The sequence below is a fragment of the Ambystoma mexicanum genome, chromosome 7p (assembly GCF_040938575.1).
Source record: "Ambystoma mexicanum isolate Mex_15411 chromosome 7p, UKY_AmexF1_1, whole genome shotgun sequence".
NCBI lineage: Eukaryota > Metazoa > Chordata > Amphibia > Caudata > Ambystomatidae > Ambystoma > Ambystoma mexicanum.
In genome coordinates this window covers 896,517,112-896,538,770 of record NC_090939.1, presented here as the reverse complement: position 1 = coordinate 896,538,770, position 21,659 = coordinate 896,517,112, and the positions used below count along the sequence as shown (strand labels likewise).

Sequence of the window (21,659 nt, the reverse complement as noted above, 5' to 3'; positions counted from 1 at the left end):
ATAGTAAACTCGACCAAGGGAGGCTGCGATTCGTGAGGGGTCTTGCACCGGGAAGAGGGGGACCCAGGGATGAACTCATCACCCAACGTACATTTGTAACAGAAGTTTTTTGTTGGTTATTTTTGGAACCCATCAGGTCCTTGGAGGCAAGAGACTTTTTTGTAGAAAAGAGACTTAACTACCGAAGGTCCGATATGTGAAGCAGAACGGTCGTCTCATGCTGGGAAAGCTCGAGAGTGTGCTGTGCTCAGGAGTCCCACCTTTTCCCGTGCTCAAAAAGGTGGGGAACGGAGACCCCTGGCTACCACATCCTGACTTTATTTATGAACACTTTTCTTTCTTGTGAACACTGTCCCACACTCTTTTGGTATTTACCCTAGGGATTGGCAATAGGTTTTTCTTAGTATAAGGCCATTTTATTTGACAACGCCACTAGGACTGCCTTATTATTATTTGATGGTCATAGCTTGCTCGCATCTTAGATTTCGGTTTAGATTAGTTTTTTTTTTTTCAACCTACCTATACAGTTTAATAAACACCCTTGAACTGTGATCACTTGTGTCTGTGTATTCTTGATACCATGCCTTCCTTACACAGACTTTCAAATTCAAAAAGATCTAGGCATGTGTCATGATGCCTACCCCCGGGGATCCAGACCCAGTCCAGCAACCCCGGAAGCAGGCATCAAGTTACCCAAGCAAGCCCAACAAGCCCTGCTAGGGGCTATTTGGGTGCAGTCCTGGCGTCTATGGCGCCAGGCTCATATGGAGAGTCAGTCTCAGATTGAAACTTACCTGATGCAGACCATGCTGCAAACCTACCTGATGCAGACCATGCTGCAAGAGCTCCAAGCCTAAAGAGGCTTGGAAGGGACTACTTTACCTAGGGACTATTTTTTTTACTCGGGTGGGGCTGGGGGGGAATACTTACCTGGGACTACTTTGGAGGCTATTTAAACCATGCCCGAAGAGCAGCACACGCTTCGCGTTATTCTGCATCCAGCAGTGTAACGCTCACCGTGCCTGCGAGTCTGCATCCAGTCTTCTGCCACGCCCGCCTCGAGTCTGGAGCTCCTAGAAAGAGGGAGAAAGAAGGAGAAAAGGTTAGGACAGGAGCAATACCTTTGATCCTTACCTGAATTCCCGATCCACCGTGCCTTCGAGCTGGAAGAGAGAAGTTATTTTATGCACGTCGCCTCGCCTGCTGCAGCGCCGCGCTGAACTCACCGGCCTTCGTAGCATCTTCGCATTCCACCGCATCCTTCTGCATGTTGCCGCTGCACTCCGGCACCTAAGGGGAACACAAGAACTGCAAGGTGAGCCAAGGGAATAAACAGAGGCAATATTACTTTCCCCCATAGACTTACCTGATTTTACCACCGGGGGTACTATACCTCATCACGGGACGACGCAGCTTCCACAGCGTTGTTGTCGAACCCCGGCCCCTAAGGGGAAACAAAAAGACAGCAAGGTGAAACAATGGGACAAACAAGGGGAAACCTCCTCTCCGCAATAGACTTACCTGATTTTACCGCCAGAGGCATTATTCCCCGAGACTTCATACTTTCTCTCAGCGCCTGAATAAGGGAGAAAGCAACAGGTTAGATACTGACTTTATTTTATTGAACTGAGTTGGATGATACAAATCCTTACCTGAATATTACCGGTTGCCACGAGGAACTCATCGCTAGGATCAAGCTGCAATTTGCAAGGAATCGGACAAGAGTGCAAGTCACATGTTTGAAGACTTACGAACTACATACTTACGGCGTCTTGCCGGCACAGTCACAATTGTTCTGGAACTCACCAATTCCTTCGAGCCAGTGAAGCAACTGGTTATCTACGCGCCCCTGCGCTCAATGCAGGATGGAGAGCTCATCTTTCCAAACCATCAGGTGAGATTATAAGAAGGGCCACCAAAGGTGACCAGAGGGAAGAACAGCGGGAGTGGGGGGATTTACGCTCAACTCCATGGGTGGTTAATTCCCTTTCTCCATTTGCAGAAGAATATTCCTACGGGCCAAGTAGACGAAGCTAAGTGGGCCAGTCCAGTCCGTCATCTCAGCACTAAGCATCACATTGGTGGAGGCCGCAGCAGTCCAGTTCAGATCAACGCCTCTGTGGGAGCCAGGTGAGCGTAACAGCACGTCCTTAAATGGTTTCAGTTTAAAATGTATTATGAGTCTGGCAGAGTTTAGGAAACATGACTGCATTTATATAGCAACAATCAACCTCTTCGCTGCCTTTGATGGTGCAGATAGAGATGACATGCATTACTTAGCGGAATAGCATTTCTGATGATTGTATCTGCTTAGATTCACATGCTGTGCATATGGTCCGATTGCCAGTAGTAACCGCAGAGTATTGCAGCTCATCTTTCGGGGACCGAAAGGGGACGCCGGCATAGGCGTGTCTGTAACACTATCCCTATTGTGATGTGTAGTGTACCCAAAATCCCTCACGCGCCGAGGTCCCTCCGATTTTATTTTTTCTGCCATGAGGGAGCCCAACGCTATGGTGAGTGAGTACATAAAGAGAGAAAGTAGTAAGACATGTATGTTACTTCCACCCCGAGCGGGGAGGTGGGGAGGGTGCATGTGAATCTAAGCAGATACAATCATCAGAAATGCTATTACGGTATTACTATTGCAGGTCTTCTGATGCATGTTAATCTGCTTAGAATCACATGCTGTGCATAGACTAGCAAGCAGTACCCGGAGTTGGAGGTGGGTTGTGAGAAGGAACAGTAGAGAAAAGATGTCTTCGTACTGCTTGCCAGACTCCAGGTTGCCGCTTTGCAAATGGACTCTAGGGGAACATTTAATGAATGCTATGGATGCCCCAGTGCCCAGAGTAGAATGTGCTCTAGGCTTGAAGGGCAGTTCTCTCTTAGCAAGAGTGTAACATAGTGTGATGCATTTAACAATCCACCTTGAGATAGCTGATTTAGAGACAGGATCCCCTTCTCTACCAGCTGCCACTGACAATAAACCGGGTTTTTCTCACTTGTTTCGTTCTTTTCAGGTAGAACATGACTGCCCTGCACACATCTAGGTGTGTAGGCTTCTTTCGGCCATGCTAGTGGGATTCTGTAAAAAGGTAGGTAGTTCAATCGATTGGTTCACATGGAACTTCGAGATGAATTTTAGCGCAAATCTGGGGTGAGTGCGCAGAACTACCTTATCCCTGTGGACTGTAACAAAGGGGTCTAGAACAGAAAGTGCCTGTAGTTCGCTAACCATTCTAATAGAAGTGATAGCCACTAGGAAGACCGTTTTATAAGTCAGGTCTTTGAGACTTGCTTTATGCATTGGCTCAAAGGGAGATCCCATGAGCATGGTAAAAACCACATTTAGATCCCCATCCAGGAGCTGGGTGAGAAATGGGAGGATACATCCTCTTAACCGCTTCCATAAAGGCCTTAATCACCGCTATCTTCCACCACAACACCTTTTGTTGTGATGTGGTGTAGGCTGAAAGAGCAGCCAGATGAACCTTTCGGGAATTGAAGACTAACCCAGTGTCCAACAGATGGGTTAGGTACAGCACAATGTGTGTGGGGGAGCAATCAATGGGATTGACACCCTTGGAATTTCACCAGATGACAAAACTTTTCCATTTGCTTGTGTAGAAGTAACGTGTTAGGTTTTCTAGCTTACCTGAGTATGTCCATGCACGTCTGAGGGAGCTGTAGGTGTACAAACTGTATTACCTCAGGAGCCAAGCTGCTAAGTTCAGAGTTTGTGGGCATGGGTGTAGGGTCTCCCCCCTGTCCCGAGACAACATGTTGTATGGGCAGGGTAGTTTTACTGGTGGGGAGAGGGACATTTCCATTAGATGAGCGAACCAGTGTTGGCGGGCCCACTTTGGGGCCACCAGTATCATGGTAACTGGTTCCTGGTGCATCTTGTGCACTATCTTGTTGAGAAGCGGAGTCAGGGGGGAAAAGCATAGACACATTTCCCTGACCATGTTATCCAGAGACCGTTCCCCCTTGGAGCAGTTCTGGGGCTACCTGGAGGCGTAGTCTTGGCATTGGGCGTTCTCCTGAGTTGCGAACAGGTCGATCTCTGGAAAGCCCCATTCTGCGAAGACGTTGGACACGATGTCTTCGTGCAGACGCCATTCCTATTCTATGGGCAGAGGGAAATCTCTGCTGAGCAGGTCTGCCTGGAACATGTTTGGATAACAAACATTTTGTGTCTGAGAGCCCACATCCAAATGTTTTGGGACAGCTTGGATAGCCCTGGAGAGTGAGTGCCCCCCTGTTTGTTCAGGTAATACATGGCTGTAGTGCTGTCTGTTAGAATCAGCACTGTCTTCTCTTGTAGCTAAATCTGAAAGGCCTTGAATGCCTTGAACACTGCCAATCGCTCCAGTAAATTTATATAGTTGGACGCTACTTGTGGGGGCCACTCTTCATGCGTGGTCTGCTGAAGCAGGTGAGCCCTCCACCCAGTGAGAGATGAGTCTGTCGTGAGAGTGGCTTCCACTGCAGGGGTGGTGAAGGTTTTCCCCTTCAGAAGGTTTTCCCTTGACCACCACTGCAGAGAGAGAACGAGGACTGATTGTTGAGCCACTCTTGCATGGGACGCATGCACAGCCGTGCGTGGGGAACCAAGTATATGCATGATGCCATCATTCCTAGCAAATGCATGGCTTTGCGCACTGTCACCTCCTGACTGGCTACATATTGAGGGATCTGAAAAAGCATGTTCTGAACCCTCTCGTTGGAGGGGAAGACAAGTCCATCTTTCGTCCGGATTAGAGCTCGCAGAAATTGTTTTATTTGACTGGGGACCAAACTGGATTTTTTTCTCGTTGATAGAGAAACCCAGACTGAACAGAAGTCCTACTGTCTTTTGGGTGTTCAAAAAACATGTGTCGTACGAGTCCCCTGTTATGAGCCAGTTGTCGAGGTAAGGGTAACCCGGGACGGATAGTCTGCGCAGGTGTGCTGTTGCTACTGCCAGGACTTTGGTAAACATCCTTGGCGCTGAGGCGATGCTGAAGGGGAGCACTTTGAATTGGTAATGCCTGTCCTCTATCATGAACCTTAGATATTTCCTGCGCGCTGGCAACATTGAAATATGAAAGTATGCATCTTTCAAGTCCAATGTTGCCATGTAGTCCCCCTGTTTCAACAGTGGGATCACCTCCTGTAGCGTTACCATGAAAAACCTTTGAGGTTTTATGAACTTGTTTGCTGGGCGCAAATCTAGAACAGGGCACATGGTGAGGTCCTTTTTGGGTACAAAGAAGTACATTGAATAAATACCCTTGTTTACCTGAAGAATAGGGACGGCTTCTATGGCGTCCTTACCCAGCAGCGCTTCCACCTCTTGATTCAGGATCTCCAGATGGTTCGGTGAGAGGCGCCTGAGCGCGGTGGTCTGAATTGTGGAGGTCGGGCGAATTCCACGCAGTACCCATGGGCGACTGTCTTTATGACCCACTGGTCTGAAGTTATCCCCTTCCATACCGTGAAGAAAGATGTTAAGCACCCCCCGACCGGGGTGACATGGGAGGGGACCTGGTTCTGATGGTCATTTCTGACCAATGGCTGCGGCTCCTATAGGGTTGAGGCCTCTACCTCTGGCTTTGCCGCGTCGCTGACCCCTTGGTGGGTAGTATGCAGGGCTTCCTGACGTTTGTCCAGCATTAAAGTTGCCCGTGCCATAGTTCTGACTTGCATGGGACCGCCCTCAAAAGGACCGACGGGAATTACCGCCCCCTTGGAGGGAAGGTTTTTGAGTAATTTGTTGCAGAGACTTAAGAGTCTCATGCTCTTTTTTGGCTGTTTCTAGGGCCTCATCGACCGCCTTCCCGAAGAGGTTAGTTTCTTCAATGGGTTTGTTGATGAGAGCAGCCTGTGTCTCAGGCTTAAAACCCGAGTTACGAAGCCAAGCGTGCCGCTTAAGTAAAGTGCCCTGGGCCAGAGACCTGCCTGCTGTTTCAGCCTTGTCCAGAGTGTTTTTATTACATTCTGGTTTACTTGCCTGCCTTCGGCCACAATGGTAACAAGCTTAGACCTGATGGGTTCTGGGACCTCCTGGAGACGTTCCTGTACTAGGTTCCACGGAGCGTCAGCATAACTCGCCACCAGCTGTCATGAAGTCAGGGGCACAGGCATGCAGGGGTTGCATGCACAGGATACCTGGGTGGACCCCGTCCTGGTGCCTTTGGCACCAGGCTCATGAACAAAAGTAAACAAGAACATCCATTTAACACCAAAAAGCTTTTATTAGGGACATAGCACTTCAGATGCATTAACCTTGATCATTCCATCCATTAAGCAGGATGCATTAACCTTGAACATTCCATCCATTAAGCAGCCCCAAGTGTATTCTTGGGTGTGGCTGCTAATGGAGTGCCTTTGCACGTGCTCACTCTCTAGGATTGGCAGGGTGTGGCTGGTAAGCTGGCCCTAATGGGCGTGCCCACGATCTCAGCTATATAAGCTGCCCCGATCCTAAAGGCAGACACTTCGCGTTATTCTGCACTTGCAAGCAGCGTAACGCTCACCGTCGCCTGAGGTCAGACTTACCTTTGAAGATCCTGCTTCCTGGATATCCTGCTTCCTGCCAGCATACTTACCAACTGGGGAAAGCTGTTCTTACCTGTACATCTCTTCAGCAAACCAAGTATTCATCTTTACAATTTCCGGAACGCCGAAATCTTCATCTTGGCACTGCAGCACGACACGCTCCATCGTCAACAGCAGCGCGCCTGCAAGGAAAAACAGAAGACAAGGTTAGACATCGAAAAAACAGTCAGTTTAAGGTTGCGCTTCGCCATACTTCACACTTTCCTTAAAACATCACTTATCTGCTGTCTAACATTCCAGTAGCATCCACCTTCCATCCGGCCGCGTCTCGTGTCTCACAGCTCCATTGAGGCTGCATTTCCATCTAAGGGAAGAAAACAGAAGAGAGACAGTATTGCGGGCATAAATAGGCGCAACATATAAAGACATTAAACAGAACGAACAGCATTACAAGAGCTCAAGAAAGACTTACCAATCATAAGGAGAAGCATAGTCACAGCTGGACTGGACTAATCCTTACCAAGGATCAGTGAAGGAACTAGATCCCATTCAACGCGTCCCTGCCAGAAGTAGCAGGACAGAGAGATTATCTTCCATAATTCACAGGTGAGCTTTATGGGCTGGCGTATGCTCACAGAAACCGTACTTTGGGGTGAAGGGTTCGAGAGGTACAACAATCACAGATTGGCGCACTCGCACACTCTTATCTCCACGCAGGAGTAGTATCACCACGTACCACCGCTCACAGCTTTTCTACTGAGGGAGAGGCCTGAAGGGGGTGATTCAAGTGCAGGGAGGGCTGCAACCATGCCCCAACGCCTCCGCAGAGACCAGGTGAGCGTAACAATGACATTAGTTCCCACGGGTTAGGGAGACCATTTCAACATGGCGTCCATGTACGCATTCACAACTCGTTGTGTACTTAACGTTTGATAAGTTAGCCGTTCTGGCGTCAGCTTCATGTGACAGCTTGCCGTTCTACAATAGCATTGGAAAAGCAAAGCCGATTTAATGGCACTGCCTCCAGCGTTCGCTAGGCACGCTGTGACCGGGCATGCAAGCAGTGCTCGACTCTGCAATGGGTGGATTGTTGACAGATTAACTAGGTATGAAATTGCCCGTACCGGTGTTCCAAAGCACACAGGGATACAGTATCCTTGCTGTTATCATCCGTGCGCGTCTGTATTTAGTAACAGGCACAAGTTTTTAGTGTCTATCCTTTGTATGTAGGATGCACTGGACTCAGATGGACATATTTTTGACAAATGTAAAAATGCTGTTAGCTTGGAAAATAAATAATTAGTAATACTGTATTCAATACAAGTCCATGTCACTCATGATAACTTCACTTGTAGATTGATGCATGCCGCAGTACTCACCTGTTGGAGCTGGTTTAGAAACCGCCCTCTACACATGATGGTCAGTTCTGTTTGGGGATCATTTTCAAACAATAGGTCTTCAGGTTAACACCATTATGCATAGAGTAATCTCTTATGTGCAATTCCATGTGTTTGGCTTGTATATTTTAAATATGGGTGAGATCACATGCACAACGGTGCCATGAATTCATCATCACATTGAAGAAATTGTCCCGTATGATGAAGGATGTTGTAAATATTCTCTGGGGACACTAGGGATGAGAGTGCCCTGAAAACCGGCCAAAACAGTTTCCACATATATTTTCATTCATTCTTATTGGACATTTAAAAGCCCTAGAGCAAAAACCATACCTTGAAGACGGTCTAATGGGTAGAAAAAGCCACACAGGCAACATTGGACATGTGCATTACCAGCCTGGCTGGCCAAGAAAAGTGTTAATGGAATAATAGTGTAGTGGCTAATGATTATGGTTTCTTTGATAATGCATGTACAATCAAATATGTATGCGCCCGTATGCATTTGCACTTTTGGGAACTAATCTTGATGCACATAAAAGTAAATCTTCATTTTTTCAATACACTTTGTTTTCCTACGCCTTATAATTGATCTCCATTTTTCTGTTGTGAAAGATTTCATGAAATTGTTTACATTGATGTCCGAGATGTATATAGAAGAATAAATGGATTATATATTTTTATAATGAGCCATATTGTTTGAGTGCTGGTCCCGATTCATCCAAGTATAAAGTGATTATATGACCTAGAACACATGTGGGGGGCTTGGTGACCTACTCCTCCTCCTCAGATTGTTTGGGTTTATCCCTGGTCCTGAGAAGGTATCCGTTCTTTGAAAGAAAAACACTACAGGGGTGACCCATTGTGCAATTCACTGCTAAAGGCTTTAGCATACTCACTGGGGCATGCACCAGTCCAGTAGTTGCCGCTCTTGGAGCAGCAATACAAATCTTTAATGATTGTTCCGAGTTTCAGAACAGCCGATTAAACCCCCGGTTATCTCCTATCTTGACGATGGCAAAGCCCTACTCGCAAGGAGTCCCAGAATCCACATTAGCCCCGCTGAAAGATGTCCAATATGTGCAGCAGGTCTCAAAGAACTGAGAATTTAAGGTTTTTGTCCCTAATCTCAAGGAGCTGCACTGGACACCCCTTCAAGCACATATGTTCAAACTGGCTGCATCACCTCCAAATGCAGTCACAATCAAAACACTGCTCTACTAGGCCCAGAAACGTTCCATCTCTGGAGGCCAGTGCACCATCAGAAGCCACACATCACCTGTCTGCAAACAAAGACCTGCAAGCGGAAAAAACAGGAAACAGACCTTTTGCTGCTATCGAAAATTTCTCTGCAACACGATTCCAACATAGATAAGACTGCCCCCTCTACTCTACACTACAGGAGCAGCCTAAAGACCCTACTCCTCAAAAGATATCTCGCCAATCGCCGATTACTTCTCACTCAACCCTTTCTCCCCCTCTGGAGTACCCCTGCCCATTCCAGCTTCCCAGCTACTCCTGAAACCTATCATAATCTATGGGTGCGTCCCCTTAGTACAGCGCTTATTTACTTCCCAGCTAGGTTTGCGCTTTATTAATCCCTTACACATACATACACCATTACATTATTTCACCAAATGCCTTTGTTGAGTCCATCTTGCATACCTTGTTTGAAATCACTGTCAAACATCGCTTTGCGTCCAACATAGTACTTGAAAGTCAATCGTTGTGCCATAGTGTACTCATCCTTCAAATTTGAGCTATCAATTGCTCTGATTAGTGGCTTACACAAGTGAAGCTTGTTGATCTACAAATTACACACAAAAAAGTTTGTTTGAATACATCGCTTTAAGAAACAAATAACCCACAATGTGAAAAAAAGTATATTGAAGCCATTTATACCTTAAAGTAAATCTTGAACAGCTGATTCACCAGGAACAGCATCCCCCACTTTTTGGAATCATCAATGCCAGCTCGGCTGCATAAATACATACAACAAAAATATTACACTTGGATTCCAATGTGTGTGGAAGCAAAGACTGATCGTACAAATTAAACACAATCAGAATAGGAAACCTGCTGAAATACTTTTTTTTGTATGTCATTCTCAATACAGTCAAAGACGGCAACTCATTTATTAATTGTTTTGTAGAATAGGTCATTTTAAGATACCAAGCGGCAAAACCAGAACTGTGTACTGCATAATACATCTCATTTAGCAAAGTCCAGTAAAATGCAAAAAAAATAGTACTTGAGAGATGAATTGGTTTGAAATATAAGGAGAAATGGTTGGTGATGAGGTTCTTCCCAGCTCCACCCCACACTTTAGACCACACTTCTCTTCCAAATTATTAGACGTTAGAAGTATTTGAATAAACCGATTTTGTGCTTTTCTCCAAACTATAAAAGTAAATGTTGCCTTTTGGATGCCAGACAACTGGATACACTCTTGTGCAGCAAATGAGAAATCATTTTTGGTCTTCAAGTTTATGGTGGTTTGTGATTAACGAAATGGTCGGCTTCTTGCAAGCAGGTCAATGGTGCATGCAATCATTCATTTGGTGCCGGCTAAGCTGGAACCAATGCACCACAGATTTTCCCATGCATCTGTCAAAGATCCTGAATTCACTTGTGTACCGCTTGAATACTTGGGGGAGATTACGCCTCTGAATTAGAATCAACAGGTGACACCAAGTAACTTCTAATATGAGGTTTGCAGGTCTGCTAAATCAATGAACAACCTGAAGCAGAGACTTTTGATTTTGGCTCACTTAAAATGAACAGATGGGACCAAAGTAGGGAATGCTCAAACCACATTGCCTACTGTCCCATGGAGCCAGTTGACTCACCCACACTGCACACATTCCCCAAAAACAAGAAAGGACGAATCACTGCCATGATTGGTGAAGGAATAAATGATACTCATCCATTGACTTTAAAAATTATATTATATATTGGTTACCAACCAGGTGTGAAACTGGAAAATCGGTTTGCAATAATCAATGACACATCCATGCATCATCCACGTAGAGACAAATTTAATTTAAGGTGGTTAAAAGACTTTGCAAATTTCAGCTCTAAAGTGTTCAGATAAATAGATGTTTAGGAAGTGTGCCTCTTATCAGATCTTTTTGATGAAGCATACCAGAGCTTGCTGCAAGAAACCAGCAATTTAGAGTAAATTGCTCTTAATAAAATCTCTTTCTATTCAGTTCTCCTGGCTTTTCTTACCAATGTGGATTCCTGTGTGTGGGTGAATGGGCACTCCTGCTCGGAGTCAGGTGGTGAGTCCAGACTGATTTGCATCAGAACCCATATGTTGGGGAAGTGGCTGCTTCCCTCCAAGATCCTTCATGCAAACAATAATAGTACTGTGAATGGTCGCCAATGGAGCAGCCAATTCCGGGAACATTCATAGCACTCAAGTCATGGCTTCATCCTTTTTTTTCTGTTAACAACCCAAAGGGACGCTTGACAAATAGCTAAGGCACATGTGCAGGATTAACAGTAAGAATCATTTTCTGAAAACCTGCATAACCCACCCTCATCCTGCAAGCCCGTATTTCGCAACCTTCCTCACCGAGTGTGAACTCTTTGCTTTACCAATGACTAATCGGTCCTTCAAAACACACATTGCTGAGAAAAGCCAGGCATTACTTTTTCTAGTGATGGATTGTCTTCTCAGGTTTTACATTTTTGTGCTCACGCAGCCCATACTAGGTTTGCATAATTAATCCAACCTCACATTAAAGCACATAGCTTATTTCCAAATTGGCTGCTTAAGGAAGAGCAACTGAGGCTTTGGCGGAGAAAGAATGACAGCACAGCAGTTCCCTCAAGCATATAAGGTCTTTGATGAATATAGAATGTTTGATAGACCTGTGTTCTGCTTGGTTATGAACATGCCACCTTTTCTTTATCTATTGTACCTAACCATTCTTGCCAAATTTTGTGATTGTGCGAGTTCTCTGCTGTTTTACCAATGATTAGAATCTGTCACAGCCTATGGGACTTACAGAATGAAGGACGGTCAGATATTGTAACTGTCTCTTAGAGACGCATTTGTTAAAAAGTGATCAGTTCCATTTTAAACAAATAATTCCCACAATGCCACATGGTCAACGCCCAGACCACACCAGCTGTGATAGCTACCCTTCTCGACAAGCATTTTCTCTTCACAGTTGCTAGGTACATGCTGAACACAGGGTAGGTTTGCCATGCTTCAGGGCACAATGTATTGCCGTCCTCTAATTAGAACAAGTTTACACTCCTAACACAGCACAAGACATTTCTCACTGAATTCTTCTGCATCTTGGCAGTTACCACAGCAGCAGAATTAACACTTTCCAGTGACTGCCCTTGGTTTGAGTTGCGGACAAGCATGGTCAGACAGCAAGGTATGTAATGAATAGCAGCTTTGCATATCAATCTGGTATGTAATTCTGCAAGTTTGCTAATCAAATTGACACGTATGTAGCACAACTGGATATTTAAATGACCCTGTTCAATGAAAAGGCAGCTCACCTTCATCACTTGCCCTTAGAGCTGTCACTACTCTCTTGTCTCTGTTCACTGCACGTTCAAAGGGGCTCAAGAAGAGAGAGTGCAGCAGTAATCATCTACTCCACTCTTAAAAGAGCCAACGGCCTGTGTGGGAGTGAAATAGTTGCAGACCAGAAGTATATCAGGATGCTACTTTTATTAAGCCAAGTATTTTTTTTTGGCAAAGGCCAGTACATATTAAGGGCCCGATTCATAGAATCCAGCATAGAAAAGGCACAAGCGCCGCACGCCGAGAAGGAGCGTGTGCCACGCCTGCGCCAGCTGTGGCACAAAGAAACAATTGCGCTGCACGCGTATTCATGGATTTCCTGAGGCATCACTAGCCGTGGCACAAGGAACATCAAGCAGCACTACTAACGCCCAATCACGCCCCCACACGCAGTAACAAGTAAAATACCAAACACAGCGCAATTCCACATGCCATCCCTGGACCAACTTACAGACACCCCCCCCAGCCAAATCACGTGAAAACTCGATGCGGAACGGGTACGCGCAGTGTATCCACGTGATTTGCCTGGGGTGCGGACGGGGTACATGCTGAGTTTCCATGCGATTTGGCTGGGGTGCGGGTGGGCACGCTAAGGAGTTTCCACGTGATTTGGCTGGGGTGCGTCTAGAGCCAAATCGCATTGAAGCTCCCGCACGTACCCTGTGATACACACACAAATCAACTGGAAGCTGACCCCTCCTGAAGGGGCAAGCCCACACCACAAGGGATCACCAATGACCACACCCCGCAGGCAGACCACACCACAAGGGACACCCCCCCATCACCCTTGACACCACCCCACAGGCATCCCTCACCACATGGGACACCCACCCCCACCACACAAAGCAGTGTTCATAACATATTGAGTTGTACCTGGTCCCTTTCAGCAGAGAAGGGATATGTATTCATAGGACCAGTTGTTTAAGCCTTGAGAGGCAACCCACATTAGGAGGAGCCTCCTATCCTGCTAAACCAATGATTTGTTTGCACTTGTTTGCTGTTTTGAATTTTGTATATTGCACTTTTTAGCTAATTTTGTATAGCAGGGGTATTTTTTTTTTAGTATTGTAATTTTTGCACTAGGGCTGATGTGGTTTTATACCTGTTTATTCAATAAAATTATATGTTTATATATTAATTGCAAAGAACTTTTACTCAGCACCTATTTGGTACATGGACTGAGCAGTCCAAACGCAGGAAGGGAGTCTTGAAAGACACTTTGATTCTTTAGTCGTAGATTGTCCTTCGCTTGTTGTGGGGCCGAATCTGTGCGTCTTTGAATTTCTCCCCTGGTCTCTCTTTGTATTCGTTTGTTCTCGCGCGGGTTTGTCCCATGAGACTTATTTTCTGTGGTTTGAGTCATTCTGAGGCTTCAATGTGTAGTATATGAGTATGGTTGATTTACAGTGTGCCCATGGCATTAAACTGTCTCTAAGTTAGTTGCGGATTAGAGACATCTTCATAACTAGAGCACATTTATTTTTTTTGGCCCTGACAATGGCGGCTGAAAGGACTAAAAGTAATGACGACAAATATGCAGAAGAATTGCTAGCTCGAGCCTACTTTTTGGAAGAAGGAGAGAGTTCGCTAGCCACTAAATTAAGTAATTGGAACAAGCTACTATAATTTAACCGAACTCCATGGTTTCATCACGATAGAATGCTTTCGATCGGGAACCTTGCCACAAGGTCTAATCGCACACAATGAACCACGTTTGTTTTTGGACGATAAACAATTTGCAATGCAATGGAGTTACATCGGTAACAAATGCGGGCGCGATGGTGTTATCCTAATTATAGATACTGCATGCGACATGACTGTTAAAATTACGGGCGATCTAGAAAAAATTGAAGCAATTAAGAAATTAGTTCAGTTGGACACTTAAAAAACGGTTGAACGAAATTACTAAGGAAATCATCGAATTCAAAGTGGTCTGCACTAAGGATTGCATAGCCAGAATGGAAAAAAGGATCTCATCCAATTTTCACATGAGAATGCTTTTCGATACACAAAGGATGGCTATGTTCCTTTGAATTTCCAGAAAGGAGGTCAGAACCAACAAAGGCAGGTGAGATTTGGAAATACATCCTATAGTTATGGGAGTTCTAGCAACGGCAGTAATCACAACTATAGGGGCCAAAGACCCTATAGGAATCGAGGTAGACAACAGCGGGGTGGTAACCGGAACAGATTGTTTCAGCGAGGTGGGGCCACAAATAACCAATTCTATTCAGGCCAACCTCCACTACAACAACAGCAACAAGCTTCCACTTCAGTCTCTTGTTTAGACCAACAACCAACAATTGGGAGCAGGAAGAAAGGAGGACACGCAGCAACCACTCTTATTAGTTAATCGTTCTACTTATGTTGCCAACATAGTAGAAGAAACTGTACTCAACAAAGGCCTCGGTTTCGTACTCAAAGCCCGTTATGTTAAGTTTCAGACCTGAGTAGAAATTGAGCAGTTACTACGCAAGATACATATACAGCAATACTTTCACGATAAGTCGTACGACACACAGACAAATTAAAGCGGGTTAAGCAATCGTTCTCAGTTTGAACCCCCCAACTTCGGGTAACACTCTTGAGGTGGTGGTTTTTGCCAAAAGAGATTGGCGTGACAAACTCCAGTTTGAACAAAAAAACACCAGAGGCCTTCCACAATTTTAGTAACGTGGAAAGAAATGCGGTCAAAAGTCTCGCCTTGAATAGGGAGATAGTGATACGTAAGGTGGACAAAGTTGGCACTGTGGTAATACAGAACAGGCTAGCATACATCACTGAATGCAACAGACAGCTAGATGATCACTCATTTTATTCACGTATTAGAGACGATCCCACTACAAGACTTTCTGTCATGATTCGAGACAAACTAGACAAAGCTCTTGAGAGAGAGTGTGGATTTGTAAACAGGAAAACGAGTATCTTTTGGTTTTGAAACCATTGATACCCAAAATCTACACGCTACCTGTTAGGCAGAAACCTGTGCAGTTCCCTCTGGGACCACTGCACAAAGTTTAAGTCTACAGGAGTTAGCCGTAAACCCAATTGGTAGCAGTCTGTACCACCCAGATTTACCTGGTAGCTGTAGCTGAGCTGTCAGACTTCTCTCAAGACGAGTTAGGCAGTATACAGAGTATTCACAATAGGTCAAAGGAACACAGTTGAACAAGCAAACACGGACCAGAGCTTGGTGTAAAAAGAGATATGACAATGCATTACTTACCGTAAAAGCATTTCTGATGGTTGTATCTGCTTAGATTCACATGCTGTGCATTGGTCCGACATCCAGTGGTCACTGCGGAGTATTGCATTTTGTTTGTCGTAGTCGAAAAAGGGGACGTCGACAAGGCGTGTCTGTAACACTATCCCTATAGTGACGTGCGTTGTACCCACAATCCCTCACGCGTCGAGGTCCCTCTGTTTGTATTTTTCTGCCCTGAGGGAGCCTTCTAGACGTGAGGGAGTACAGAAAAGAGGGAAATATAGAAAAGGATGTCTATGTTCCTTCCATCCGAGCGGGGAGGAAGGGTGGGCGCATGTGAATCTAAGCAGATACAACCATCAGAAATGCTTTTACGGTAAGTAATGCATTGTCTTCTGATGTTTGTTAATCTGCTTAGAATCACATGCTGTGCATAGACTAGCGAGCAGTACCCGGAGTTGGCGGTGGGTTATGAGAAGGAACAGTAGAGAAAAGATGTCTTAATACTGCCTGTCCCACCTGGGAGTCAGATCTAGAGTGTGCATCTAGACAGTAGTGTTTTGTAAAGGTGTGCACAGAACTCCAGGTAGCCGCTTTGCAGATGGACTCAAGGGGAACATTTGCAATGAACGCTATGGAAGCCCCAGTGCCTCGAGTGGAATGTGCTCTTGGCTTGAAGGGTAGTTCTCTCTTAGCAAGAGTGTAACAGAGAGTGATGCATTGAACAATCCATCTAGATATAGTGGACTTTGAAACTGCATCTCCTTCCCTTCCTGCTGCCACAGAGACAAAGAACTGATTAGTCTTTCTCAGTGGTCTGGTTCTTTCCATGTAGAACATGACAGCTCTGCGTACATCTAGTGTATGCAGACTTTTTTCTCCCAAGCTGGAAGGGTTTTGAAAGAAAGTTGGTAGTTCTATTGACTGGTTTACATGAAATTTCGAGATGAATTTTGGTGCAAACCTTGGGTGTGTGCGTAGAACCACCTTATCCTTGTGAACTGTTACGAAGGGGTCTAGTACAGAAATAGCCTGTAGTTCACTTACTCTCCTAATGGAGGGGATAGCTATTAGGAAAGCAGTCTTAAGAGTGAGGTCTTTATGAGTTGCCTTGTGCATGGGCTCGAAAGGAGGGCCCATGAGTCTAGAAAGTACCACATTTAAGTCCCATCCGGGAGCTGGGTTAGCTATCGGAGGGTGTATTCTCTTTACCCCCTCCATGAAGGCCTTGATAACTGGTATCTTCCACCACGACACTTTAAGTTGGGAAGTGGTGTATGCAGAAAGTGCCGCTAGGTGGACTTTAATGGAATTGAACACTAGACCTGAATCCAGTAAAAGGGTCAAGTACAGAACAATGTTAGTGGGAGAGCAGTCAACCGGGTTGATGCTCTTACCTCTACACCAGATGACAAATCTTTTCCACTTGCTAGAATAGCAGTGGCGAGTATTAGGTTTTCTGGCTTCCCTGAGGATGTCCATACATCTCTGCGGGAGTTGTAAATGTCCAAATTCTATGATCTCAGGAGCCAGGCTGCTAAGTTCATGGCCTGAGGGCATGGATGCAGTGTCCTGCCCTTGTCCTGTGACAGCATGTTGTACGGGCAGGGAAGTTTCACTGGGGGAGATAGGGACATCTCCATCAAGTGAGCGAACCATGGCTGCCGGGCCCACATTGGGGCCACTAGTATCATGGTAACCTGCTCCTGGTGCATCTTGTGCATCACTTTGTTGAGAAGGGGAGTCGGGGGGAAAGGCGTAAACAAATTTCCCCGACCATTGAATCGACAGACCGTTCCCCTTGGACTGGTTCTGGGGGTACCTGGAGGCGTAACTTTGGCATTGTGAGTTCTCCAGAGTTGCGAACAGGTCTATTTCCGGGAATTCCCATTGCGTGAAGACGTCTAAGACGATGTCTTCGTGCAATTGCCATTCGTACTCCTCGGGCAGGGGGAAGTCTCTGCTGAGTTTGTCTGCTAGCAGATTGAGTTCCCCTGGTACATGTTGTGATAGTAGGAACATGTTGTGTTTGAGAGCCCACTTCCATATATTCTGGGACAGCTTGGACAGTCCTGGAGAGTGAGTGCCCCCTTGCTTGTTGAGGTAGTACATGGCTGTGGTGCTGTCTGTGAGGACCATCACTGTCTTTCCATGTAAGTGTTCCTGAAAGGCTTTCAGTGCTTTGAACACCGCTAGTAGTTCCAGCAGGTTTATATGCTTGGATGCTAAACTCGGAGTCCACACTCCGTGAGCAGTCTGATGGGATAGGTGAGCCCCCCATCCTGTAAGGGATGCGTCTGTGGTTAGAGTGGCTTCCACTGCGGGTGTGGCAAACGTTTTCCCTAATAACAGGTTTTCTTTTGTCCACCACCGTAGCGAGAGAACCAAGGCCTGCGAGACCCCCACTAGATCGTCCCATTGTCCGCTGCCCTGACACCACTGGCTGTAGAGGCACTCTTGCATTGGGCGCATGCGCAGGCGCGCATGAGGTACCAAATAAATACATGACGCCATCATCCCTAGCAAGCGCATTGCTTTGCGTACCGTCACCTCTCGACCTGCCACATAATGGCGGATCTGAAACAGCATGTTTTGGACCCTCTCGTTGGAGGGGAAGACGAGGCCGTCCTTTGTTCGAATTAGAGCCCCTAGGAATTGTTTGATTTGGCTGGAGTCTAAGCTGGACTTCTTTTCGTTGATGGAGAAGCCCAGTTGGGACAAAAGGTCTACGGTCTTTTGGGTATTGGAGAAGCATGTTTCGTAAGAATCCCCTGTTATGAGCCAGTCGGGATGGATAACCTGCGCAGGTGGGCCGCTGCCACTGCCAGTACTTTCGTGAATACCCTTGGTGCAGATGCTATCCCGAAGGGTAGTACTCTGAACTGGTAGTGTTTGTTCTCTATCTTGAACCTGAGATATTTTCTGTGCGCTGGCAACATTAAAATATGAAAGTATGCATCTTTCATGTCTAGTGTTGTCATGTAATCCCCCTGTGATAACAGTGGGATTACTTCCTGCAAGGTCACCATACGAAACTTTTGGGGTTTGACAAACTTGTTCGCTGGGCGCAGATCTAATACAGGGCGCATGGTTAAGTCCTTTTTGGGTACAAGGAAGTACACTGAATAAATACCTTCTGTTACCTGAGATAGGGGGACAGCCTCTATAGCTTCTTTTTTCAGTAGCTCTTCTACTTCTTGAAGAAGAATAGTGAGGTGTTCCGGTGTCATGCGTCTGTTCCGTGGGGGTCTGTACTTCGGGGAACCGTTGAATTCGATAAAGTATCCGTGGGCTATGGTGGATAATACCCAGCGGTCTGACGATATTCCCTCCCATGCTGAAAGGAACGATGTTAGCCGGCCCCCGACCGGTGATGCATGGGAGGGGACCCGAATCTTCGGGTCATTTGTTGGTATTGGGCGTGGAACCTTTGGGGCTGGAGCCGCAACCTCTTCCTTTGCCACGGCGTTGGCCTCTTTGACTGAACTGGGTGTTGTTACCCTTGTTAGAGGGCCAGTTGGTAGCAGAGTAAAATTGCTGTTGGTTTTGCTGCTGGCGTTGGCCACGAAAGGAGCGTCTATTGCCATAGCTGCGTCTGTTAGGGGGCCTAGAAATTTGGTCAAGAGTCTTGATGGTATCAAACTCTCTTCGCATGTTCTAGGGCCTCATCAACTGCTTTCCCAAACAGATGTGTTTGTTCTATGGGCTTATTTATCAGGGAAGCCTGGGTTTCCGGCTTAAATCCTGAATTGCGCAGCCAGACATGGCGTTTGAGAAGTATTCCCTGAACCAGGGAACGGCCAGCCGTCTCTGCGGCATCTAACGAGTTCTTTACGATGCCCTGGTTTACAAGAGTTCCCTCTGAGATTATAGCTAACAGGCGTGAACGCAGGGGTTCTGGTGCGTCCTCTACTTCGCTCCGCAGCTTGCTCCACTGTGCATCTGCATAGCTAGCTAGTAGGGAATTGTTATTTGCAATCCTAGTTGAGAAGGCGGCGGAGGTCGTGATTCTCTTCCCAAGTGCATAGAGCTTCTTGCCCTCTTTGTCAGGTGGTGCCTCACTAGTGGATAGTGGTACACACGCTCTTTTTCTTGTATTAGTAACTACGAGGGAGTCCGGAATAGAATGTCCTCTGATGTACAAAGGGTCAGAGGACGAAGGGCTGAAGAGCTTTTCTATCCGAGGGTTGACCCCTCTAACTAAGGCCGGATTGGAAAGGGAGTTATTCTTCTCTTTATAGAAGCCAGGAGCGGAATAGACTGACTAACAGGGGCTTTTTCTTTAATAACTTTCTCTACAAAGTCTATGTCAGGAAGAGTCTCCCCTGTGTCTATTTCAAAATGCGCTGCTGCCTTGCGCAATAGTGCATTAAGTGAAGGTTGGTCATCTATGGGAGAGGTGTTTCCAATAGGTGAATCCTTGGGAGGAGAAGGGTGAAAGACATCAGGGTCTGAGTGCACTGATGGGGATTGCCAAGGCTGCACTGATGGGGATTGCCAGGGCTGCGAGGTAGCTGTATCTTCTTCAAAAGCTCCTGCACTAGTGTAAGGATCTTCTTCAAACCCCTCTTCCTCATGTTCTTCCTCTCCACCCAAACACTCCTCATCTTCCTGGAGGTATTGCTCCTCTTCAGTGAGGTCATATGCGTCTGTAGAAGGGGGAAACAGCCTAGGAATCTTGACCCTAGGGTCATCCTGGGGCCATTCTCTTGGTCTTTTGGGTGTGGGTGGGTTTTGGCTTCCCAAAAACCTTTCCATTTTCTCCATACAAGAATGGAGTCTTTCAAGGGTCTCATGGGGGACCCCTGAATAGTCTAGAGGGGGGAAATCGGTGTCTTCACCTTCAAAACGCTTAGAACGCTCCCACAACGTCGAAGAAAGGTTTCCGTCGCCCTCTGAAAAGCCCTCCGGTAGTTCAGAAGTGCCCTTAGATGAAGGGGGCAGTTCCTGGCTACTCTTGCGCTTTTTTGGCGTTTCCATAGCTTTTTGTGCGGTATTCGACGTTTGTTTCGTCGTCCGCTTATGTTTGTCTTCGGAAACAATTCTCGCCAGGCTCTCGACAAAGTTTGTCAGTAGAGGGCTCTGGTGTCGACGTTGCCTGCGTTACGCGTTGTTCCTCGACGGCCGCTCTATGGAGCGTTACGTCGGATGGTTTTGAGGTAGCGCCCGTGTTTGATGAAAGCCCAATCGCTGGTCGCAGCTGCGTTTGCGGGTGGGGCTTGAGACCCTTACGGTCTGAGGTAGACGCCGGAGTGCCCTGCGTCCCCTTCGGCGCTGATGGATCCTTCGTCTTCGACGAAGAAGAGCCGTGGGTTGTGTGCTTAGGCCTATGGGGTCTATGTGCGTCCTTGTCGCCGGGGTGTTCATCCCCATAAGCAGGACGTGAGCCGAGCCCGTCGGGGCCGGGGACGGACGTCGAGGAGCACGAGCGCTCCTTCTGGGGGTTAATGACTTCCGTAACGGACGTCGAGTTATCACCCTCCTCGTCACTTTCTGTAACAGCGGCGGCGGGTGAGGAAACTGACTTCGACATAGCGTAGTCCGCCCACCTCTTAACTTTTCGTTCTTTAAGAGTTCTTGGTTTCAAGAGCTTACAGGCCGCGCAGCTGTCCTCCTTATGATCGAGGGGCAAGCAACGATTACAGAGCTTGTGTTTGTCCTTCCAAGTGTATTTGCCCCTACAGCGTGGGCAAAACTTAAAAGGTGTCCTCTCCATAGCTGAGGCAATAATAACTGGTGATAACAACCCCAAGGGAAAGATAGGGGAGAAAGAAAGACATTCTCAAAGAGAAGATAAAAGTTCGAACCCCCACTCTCCCTACTGTATGTTGGCCGGCGAGGCCAGGCCACGTGTTCGGCAGCGCCGAAGGATCTCCTCCGTCTCTTCCCCTCCGTCGAAAACTTGCTCGGCGGAGAAACAGCTTCACAGCTAACGTCGAGGGGAGGGATCTTTAACAATATA

At 46.6% G+C, this 21,659-nt stretch overlaps 1 protein-coding gene across 3 annotated transcripts in view; it reads right to left on the bottom strand.

The window, feature by feature from the left end:
- PCID2 (PCI domain containing 2) overlaps positions 1-21,659 on the bottom strand; it is a 640,141-nt gene that overhangs the window by 286,333 nt on the left and 332,149 nt on the right. For all 3 annotated transcript variants that reach the window (XM_069637154.1, XM_069637152.1, XM_069637153.1), the window contains exons 9-10: positions 9,843-9,918; positions 9,606-9,747 (exon numbers count right to left, since the gene is read on the bottom strand). In XM_069637154.1, the coding sequence (XP_069493255.1) occupies positions 9,606-9,747; positions 9,843-9,918 (218 nt within the window). The remainder of the gene's footprint in view (positions 1-9,605; positions 9,748-9,842; positions 9,919-21,659) is intronic.